Source organism: Entelurus aequoreus, linkage group LG06, assembly GCF_033978785.1.
Source record: "Entelurus aequoreus isolate RoL-2023_Sb linkage group LG06, RoL_Eaeq_v1.1, whole genome shotgun sequence".
Classification (NCBI taxonomy): Eukaryota; Metazoa; Chordata; class Actinopteri; order Syngnathiformes; family Syngnathidae; genus Entelurus; species Entelurus aequoreus.
The window spans coordinates 84,871,905-84,881,776 of record NC_084736.1 but is presented as its reverse complement, the minus strand read 5'-3'; the positions used below and the strand labels follow the sequence as shown (position 1 = coordinate 84,881,776).

General features: G+C 41.3%; 1 protein-coding gene across 1 annotated transcript; it reads right to left on the bottom strand.

Moving 5' to 3' along the window:
- Positions 1-7,415: 7,415 nt before the first annotated feature.
- LOC133652763 (uncharacterized) lies at positions 7,416-8,375 on the bottom strand. Its single transcript, XM_062051815.1, has one exon. The coding sequence runs from the start codon at positions 8,373-8,375 to the stop codon at positions 7,416-7,418; it is 960 nt and encodes a 319-aa protein (XP_061907799.1).
- Between the last annotated feature and the right edge of the window lie 1,497 nt (positions 8,376-9,872).

Here is a 9,872-nt window from a genome sequence, read left to right as displayed (position 1 = left end):
TTCCGGATGAGGAGATGCTGCTCCGTTATTGATTGAAGTCAAGTGTGGATGTCATTAAAACAGTTAGCGCCATCTCTGGACACTTCCTCCACTCCCGTCCTTGCACGCTACAACAAAGATGACGCTGTCCAAGTGGAGGCACGTAAATAAGACACGCCCACAAAATGGTGCATCCTGAAGAGACTGTCAGAAAGTGAGTTGAAGATGATGTGTAAAACATCATCTATGCGACATTTTGAGCAAATAACCAGCATTACATGTTATGTAGACCACAAGGAAGTCTTTTACATTTAGAAAAATATATATAATATGACTCCTTTAATGCGCCTTATATATGACACAAGATGGAACATAGACCATTCATCGGCAGTACACCTTATAATCCGGTGCGCCCTATGGTCTGTAAAATAGAATGCATCATTTGTATTCATTATATGTGTTTAAAGGCCTACTGAAATTAATTTTTTTTATTTAAACGGGGATAGCAGATCCATTCTATGTGTCATACTTGATCATTTCGCGATATTGCCATATTTTTGCTGAAAGGATTTAGTAGAGAAAAAGTTAGATAAAGTTCGCAACTTTTGCTCGCTGATGAAAAAAGCCTTGCCTGTAGCGGAAGTAGCGTGACGTCACAGGAGCTAGTATTCCTCACAATTCCCCGTTGTTTACAATGGAGCGAGAGAGATTCGGAGCGAGAAAGTGACGATTACCCCGTTAATTGGAGCCAGGATGAAAGATTTGTAGATGAGGAACGTGAGAGTGAAGGACTAGAGTGCAGTGCAGGACGTATCTTTTTTCGCTCTGACCGTAACTTAGGTACAAGCTGGCTCATTGGATTCCACACTCTCTCCTTTTTCTATTGTGGATCATGGATTTGTATTTTAAACCACCTGGGATACTATATCCTCTTGAAAATGAGAGTCCAGAACGCCAAATGGACATTCAGTGCCTTTTATCTCCACGACAATACATCGGTGACACACTTAGCTACTGAGCTAACGTGATAGCATCGTGCTTTAACTGCATATAGAAACAAAGAAATAAACCCGACTGGAAGGATAGACAAAAGATCAACAATACTATTAAACCATGGACATGTAACTACACGGTTACATCAACAGCCGTGCTCACCTGCGTTCCAGCGATCGACGGCACGACGAAGGACACACATCATCGACAAACCTCTGTAGCATGAGCTAACGTGATAGCATCGTTCTCAAATGCAGATAGAAACAAAATAAATAAACCCCTGACTGGAAGGATAGACAGAAGACCAACAATACTATTAAACCATGTACATGTAACTACACGGTTAAAAATTCTCAGCCTGGTAAGGCTTAACAATGCTGTTGCTAACGACGCTAAGGCTAATTTAGCAACTTAGCAACCGGACCTCACAGAACTATGATAAAAACATTAGCGCTCCACCTACGCCAGCCAGCCCTCATCTTCCCATCAACAGCCGTGCTCACCTGCGTTCCAGCGATCGACGGCGCGACGAAGGACTTCATCCGTGGGTTTGGCGGCAAGCATCGGCTAGGCGTAGTAAGTAGTCCTTGTTGTGTTGCTGTAAGTATTGTACTTGGCCGCTAAGACACCGATCCCACCTACAACGTTCTTCTTTGCAGCCTCCATTGTTCATTAAACAAATTGCAAAAGATTCACCAACACAGATGTCCAGAATACTGTGGAATTTTGTCGAAGAAAACAAGAGGTTTTTGTATCGGGTCGATGGGGTCCAACCACTTCCGTGGATTTTGTGACGTCACGCGCATAAATCATATCCAAAGGAGTTTTTCAACCGGAAGTGTGGCGGGAATTTTAAAATGTCACTTTATAAGTTAACCCGGCCGTATTGGCATGTGTTGCAATGTTAAGATGTCATCATTGATATATAAACTATCAGACTGCGTGGTCGCTAGTAGTGGCTTTCAGTAGGCCTTTAAATGTTAGTGAGATGTCCACCTCACATGTGAGTCACAAGACTTGAATACGAGAGTTTGAGAGTCACAATACAGAAAGTTTGACGGCACATATTTGTAATTCTTCAACATCAGAGCCATTTTGAAGATTTGTAACTGTTCCTTTTCTTTTCCGCTGGGCCTCAACTCGGGTTTGTGAGATGGACCAAGCCAGGAAAAGATGGAGGCTGAGGCCTTGCAGGGATTGAACTGCACTCATCAGAGGGAAATGTGGACTTGCTTACTTGCTGGAGGCTTCCTAGCATCTGTGGGATTATGGCAGCTTGCAACCTCACTGAGGGTGTAAAACCCCCTTGGAGTATTGCAGCTTTATTTCCTGTGCTCCCTCCCAGCATGCAGTGGCAGCACAATTACACACCTGCAAAGTGCAATATAAGACAATTAAGGCTTTTGCTCCTGTTCTGGCTGCTCTGAGTGTGACTGCAACAAGAAGTGCTGACCTGAGGAACAACTCTTGCACCTTCTGTGATAAAAGAAAGACAAAAGAAAGTATCCAGGTGTTGATTTATTGATGTGTTCTGTGCCCTCAATGTCACATGTATGTTTCAGAGGGGACCTCCATCCAGTCCAGGCTTCTGTGTGTCTGCCTGCCTGCTATTTGTTGCATGAAATATTAACTCACAGCTTCTTTGCAAGAGCAGGTGTATGTCCGAGTCGTCAGCACATGACTTCCCCGCAAAGTCAAATGTGTGGTGACTCACATCTTTAAACTCAGCATTTCTTAATCCTAATCTCATTTTCATTGTTTGCTGTCTTGCAGCAATCTGAGGAATTTCCTTCATGAGGTCCACCTTCATAATATATTAAGATCAAAGTCTACTCCATACATTATATATTCATTTATATACACAACCTTGTTCTTTATACACTCAGTTACTACAAACTACAAAAGCAGTGAAGTTGTCACGTTGTGTAAATGCTCAATAAAAAGAGATACAACAAATAATTTCAACTTATATTTAATTGAATAGACTGCAAAGACAAGATATTTCATGTTCACACTCAGAAACTTTCTTCTTTTTTGCAAATATTAGCTCATTTGGAATTTCATGCTTGCAACATGTTTAAAAAAAGCTGGCACAAGTGGCAAAAAAGAGTGATAAAGTTGAGGAATGCTCATCAAAGACTTATTTGGAACATCCCACAGGTGAACAGGCTAATTGGGAACAGGTGGGTGCCATGATTGGCTATAAAAGTAGATTAATGCTCAGTCATTCACAAACAAGGACGGGGCGAGGGTCACCACTTTGTCAACAAATGCCTGAGCTAATTGTTGAACAACAACATTTCTCAACAAGGAATTGAGGGATTTCACCATCTACGCTCCGTAATATCATCAAAGGGTTCAGACAATCTGGAGAAATCACTGCACGTAAGCAGCTAAACCCGTGACCTTCCATCCCTCAGGCTGTACTGCATCAAAAAGAGACATTGGTGTGTAAAGGATATCACCACATGGGCTCAGGAACACTTCAGAAAACCACTGTCAGTAACTACAGTTGGTCGCTACATCTGTAAGTGCAAGTTAAAACTCTCCTATGCAAAGCCACAGCCATTTATCAACAACACCCAGAAACGTTGCAGGCTTCGCAGGCTAAGAAAAGCTAAGAACATTTCTGACACTTTGACAAGTGTAATCAAGGACTTCTCTGTTAAATAAACTCTTTGAAAAACATGACTAAATGACAAACATTTTCTGCAATATGCGTGTGCTTCTTATTTAGCAAGTTACGTCTATGTTATTAAGTGTAATGTGACTATTATTTATCTATGTTATTAAGTGTAATGTGACTATTATTTATCTATGTTATTAAGTGTATTGTGACTATTATTTATCTATGTTATTAAGTGTAATGGGACTATTATTTATCTATGTTATTAAGTGTTATGTGTCTATTATTTATCTGTTATTAAGTGTATTGTGACTATCATTTATCTATGTTATTAAGTGTAATGTGACTATTATTTATCTATGTTATTAAGTGTAATGTGACTATTATTTATGTGTTATTAAGTGTAATGTGACTATTTATCTATGTTATTAAGTGTATTGTGACTATTATTTATCTGTTATTAAGTGTATTGTGACTATTATTTAAGTATGTTATTAAGTGTAATGTGACTATTATTTATCATAAACAACCACGACCACCTATTTGCTATACCCTCACAGTCTGAGGGTGAGTCATACCAAAGACTATAAAAATGGGAGCCATTACCTCCCTGCTTGCCACTCAGCATCAAGGCTTGGAATTGGGGGTTAAATCACCAAAAATGATTCCCGGGTGCGGCACCGCTGCTGCTCACTGCTCCCCTCACCTCCCAGGGGGTGATCAAGGGTGATGGGTCAAATGCAGAGGACAAATGTCACCACACCTAGTGTGTGTGTGTGTGTGTGTGTGTGTGTGTGTGTGTGTGTGTGTGTGTGTGTGTGTGTGTGTGTGTGTGTGTGTGTGTGTGTGTGTGTGACTGTCATTGCTACTTTAACTTAACTTTAATATTTCTTACTAAACAAACTCCTCCTTTCAATTTCAACATAAAATTGCATTCAACTGTTTGTCTTTCAACGTTGACAACAATGTGAGCGTGCACCAACAATGTGAGCGTGCACCAACAATGTGAGCGTGCACCAACAATGTGAGCGTGCACCAACAATGTGAGCGTGCACCAACAATGTGAGCGTGCACCAACAATGTGAGCGTGCACCAACAATGTGAGCGTGCACCAACAATGTGAGCGTGCACCAACAATGTGAGCGTGCACCAACAATGTGAGCGTGCACCAACAATGTGAGCGTGCACCAACAATGTGAGCGTGCACCAACAATGTGAGCGTGCACCAACAATGTGAGCTTGCACCAACAATGTGAGCGTGCACCAACAATGTGAGCGTGCACCAACAATGTGAGCGTGCACCAACAATGTGAGCGTGCACCAACAATGTGAGCGTGCACCAACAATGTGAGCGTGCACCAACAATGTGAGCGTGCACCAACAATGTGAGCGTGCACCAACAATGTGAGCGTGCACCAACAATGTGAGCGTGCACCAACAATGTGAGCGTGCACCAACAATGTGAGCGTGCACCAACAATGTGAGCGTGCACCAACAATGTGAGCTTGCACCAACAATGTGAGCGTGCACCAACAATGTGAGCGTGCACCAACAATGTGAGCGTGCACCAACAATGTGAGCGTGCACCAACAATGTGAGCGTGCACCAACAATGTGAGCGTGCACCAACAATGTGAGCGTGCACCAACAATGTGAGCGTGCACCAACAATGTGAGCGTGCACCAACAATGTGAGCGTGCACCAACAATGTGAGCGTGCACCAACAATGTGAGCGTGCACCAACAATGTGAGCGTGCACCAACAATGTGAGCGTGCACCAACAATGTGAGCGTGCACCAACAATGTGAGCGTGCACCAACAATGTGAGCGTGCACCAACAATGTGAGCGTGCACCAACATTTTATTGACAGAGTGTCCAAACATTCACTTTTGTCGGTGCTGAAAGTATTGTTGGATAAAAAGATAATGGTAAGAAGAAAAGAAAGCAGACATTTGTTATGTAATGTGAAATAAAAAGTAAAAAGTGCTACTATTGACTCAGGCGTGTACAAACTTGTCATACTGAAAAGCCAAAAGATGCGAGGACCAGATTGATTTTTTAAAATGATTTCGTAAAAAAATATGAATATATAATCAGTATTTAAAAACCAAAAGTAAGGTTGGCTTTGTGTTATACATGATAAAGTGTTATCATTACTTATTAGTATCAACATTTGGACTTTTTCTCTTCATGGGCATATGGGCATTGATGCTGTTTGTCTCCCTGTAATGTTTGATCCTGTTCTGTCTCCCTGTAATGTTTGATCCTGTTCTGTCTCCCTGTAATGTTTGATCCTGTTCTGTCTCCCTGTAATATTTGATGTTGTTCTGTCTCCCTGTAATGTTTGATCCTGTTCTGTCTCCCTGTAATATTTAATCTTGTTCTGTCTCCCTGTAATGTTTGATCCTGTTCTGTCTTCCTGTAATGTTTGATCCTGTTCTGTCTCCCTGTAATGTTTGATCCTGTTCTGTCTCCCTGTAATGTTTGATCCTGTTCTGTCCCCCTGTTATGTTTGATCCTGTTCTGTCTCCCTGTAATTTTTGATCCTGTTCTGTCTCCCTGTTATGTTTGATCCTGTTGTGTCCCCCTGTAATGTTTGATCCTGTTCTGTCTCCCTGTAATGTTTGATCCTGTTCTGTCTCCCTGTAATATTTAATCTTGTTCTGTCTCCCTATAATATTTAATGTTGTTCTGTCTTCCTGTAATGTTTGATCCTGTTCTGTCTCCCTGTAATATTTAATCTTGTTCTGTCTCCCTGTAATGTTTGATCCTGTTCTGTCTTCCTGTAATGTTTGATCCTGTTCTGTCTCCCTGTAATGTTTGATCCTGTTCTGTCTCCCTGTAATGTTTGATCCTGTTCTGTCCCCCTGTTATGTTTGATCCTGTTCTGTCTCCCTGTAATGTTTGATCCTGTTCTGTCCCCCTGTTATGTTTGATCCTGTTGTGTCCCCCTGTAATGTTTGATCCTGTTCTGTCTCCGTGTAATGTTTGATCCTGTTGTGTCCCCCTGTAATGTTTGATCCTGTTGTGTCCCCCTGTAATGTTTGATCCTGTTGTGTCCCCCTGTAATGTTTGATCCTGTTCTGTCTCCCTGTAATGTTTGATCCTGTTCTGTCTCCCTGTAATGTTTGTCTGCTCTTGAATGGGATTGTGCTGAAAACCTTAATTCCCCCTCAGGGATGATTCAAGTACTTCTGAAATCACATGACTTTTTTGCTCTTTTTCATATTTTTACTGTTTAAAAAAAAAGTGTAATAAGTAAAAAGTATTACAGCGAGTCACCAAGAAGACAGAGCGGACACAAATTAGTCTTTAAACATACTTTTCTCTTTTTAGCATTTTTACATTTATTTTACAAAATGAAAATATATCAAAATAGTTCCCACATACTTTGACTTTGTTGGAATAAAATACAATAAAATGCTCGTCCCCCTGACTTGTGATTACATATAATACAAATATGTTACCTATTAATTTGTACGTAATAAATGGAATGAAATGCATAATAACATATTGAGGTGATTAACATTCTTCTTTATTTGAAGTGTAACAAGTGGCCCTCTGAGGCAGCCATCACTGCAATGTGGCCCTCAGAGGAAAGAAGTTTGACTTAATAAAACTAAGTAAATCATGTCAAATACTAATGTACAGTACTAATGTAAAATACTAATGTACAATACTAATGTCAAATACTAATGTACAATATTAATGTACAATACTAATGTCAAATACTAATGTACAATTTTAATGTCAAATACTAATGTACAATACTAATGTAAAATTTTAATGTACACTACTAATGTCCAAGCCTTTAGGTTCAGTTCTTGATCCCAGCAGGGGGTCTGCTGCCTTGGACTTCCTGCTCCGGCCCCTCCAGAGCCTCCAAACACGAACACGCGTCCACACAAACGTGACATTCACTCGCCAGAACCTTCCACATGCTCTTTTTCCCGTAGATCAGCACCATGGCGGCGGCGGCGGTGTAAACGGAGGTGAAGAAGAAGGTGAGCGTGATGGCGTTCTGGTGATGCACCGCTATCTGATAGTTGACGTACAGGTCCACCACCAGGAAGAGCAGGAAGACCACCACCAGGGACAAGGACATGCGGATCACTCTCATCTGGGCGCCGGTCTTGGGCAGGTGCGCTCCGTTGCTGCTGGCCTTCATGTGGCCAAGATGGCGGGCCAGGTGTGCGGAGATGGAGACGCAGCATTGAACCATCAGGATCCCCGGCAGCACGTCAGAGAGGATCAGGTAGACAGCCTCGTAAATCTGTCCCGGCTCGGTGTCGGGCATCAGCACGCCGCAGTCCCTGTTTCCCGCCGTGTGGTTGGCGGGGTGGAAGACCGCCAGCATGGGCATGCAGGTGGCCACGCCCCACAGAGGAACCATCAGCACGGCCGGCACCACCAGCCTGTTGATGGCGGCGTGGCGGCGGCCGGGCGCGCTTACCAGCTTGGTGCTGTAGTACAAGGTGAGGAGGCTGCTGTCCCACATGATGCTGAACTTCAGGCTGAAGATGAGCACCAAGAGGACGGCGTACGGCGTGTGGCCCACGTGACACTTGGCGTCCATGTCGTCCATGCTCATCCACAGGTAGCACAGCAGCTGGTGGGAGATGTTGGCCACAGACAAGGCGGCCATGATGCTCTGATGCTTCTTCCTCCGCTGGTAGTCATGCAGGCTCATCAGGAACAGGAACACGTTGAAGACGACGGTGGTGACGGAACAGAAGCCCGTCATGACCCACAGGGTCATCTTGTTTGTCCCCAGCATGACCGACACCTACACACTTCTACACACCTTTGACCACCACCTACACACCTTTGACCACCACCTACACACCTTTGACCACCACCTAACACTTTTAAGGATCCTCAGCTCTGCTTCAACCCTGCCTTAATTTAATCCTGGCCTCAACTTAATCCTGGCCTCAACTTAATCCTGGCCTCAAGTGGTCCTGCAGGATGCACACAGCCAGGCCACCATCTCACATTTATACCTGCGGGTGAGCATCTTCTGGTTATTTGCATCAGCTGCTGACCACAGGACGTCATTTGCATTCTCAGGATGTGTTTGTGGGTCTTTGCACCGTGACAGCTGTGGTGCATGCAGGCTTATTCCTGAGGCCTGCACACACACACACACATATATGTGTGTATATATATATATATATCAGTTTGAACATCAAATATGTTGTCTTTGTAGCATATTCAACTGAATATGGCTTGAAAATGATTTGCAAATCATTGTATTCTGTTTATATTTACATCTAACACCATTTCCCAACTCATGGAAACAGGGTTTGTATATATATCTATATATATATGTATATATATATGTGTATATATATATATATATATATATATATATATATATATATATATATATATATATATATATATATATATATATATATGTGTATATATATATATATATACTACCATTCAAAAGTTTGGGGTCACCCAAACAATTTAGTGGAATAGCCTTCATTTCTAAGAACAAGAATAGACTGTGGAGTTTCAGATGAAAGTTCTCTTTTTCTGGCCATTTTGAGCGTTTAATTGACCCCACAAATGTGATGCTCCAGAAAGTCAATCTGCTCAAAGGAAGGTCAGTTTTGTAGCTTCTGTAACGAGCTAAAGTGTTTTCAGATGTGTGAACATGATTGCACAAGGGTTTTCTAATCATCAATTAGCCTTCTGAGCCAATGAGCAAACACATTGTACCATTAGAACACTGGAGTGATAGTTGCTGGAAATGGGCCTCTATACACCTATGTAGATATTGCACCAAAAAGCAGACATTTGCAGCTAGAATAGTCATTTACCACATTAGCAATGTATAGAGTGTATTTCTGTAAAGTTAAGACTAGTTTAAAGTTATCTTCATTGAAAAGTACAGTGCTTTTCCTTCAAAAATAAGGACATTTACATGTGACCCCAAACTTTTGAACGCTAGTGTATATATACATTTATGCATATATATATATATATATATATATATATATACAAAAATGTGTATATATATATATATATATATATATATATATATATATATATATATATATATATATATATATATATATATATATATATATATATATATATATATATGTATATATATGTATATACATATTATGTTTAATTTTCTGTAAATGTACTAAAAACATGAGGTCCATAGGGAGGCCTTGGAGGCAAACTGTGATTTCCACTCCAATAAAATCCTTCTAGCAGCTATTAATGATGCAAAGATGATACAATCCCTAAAAGT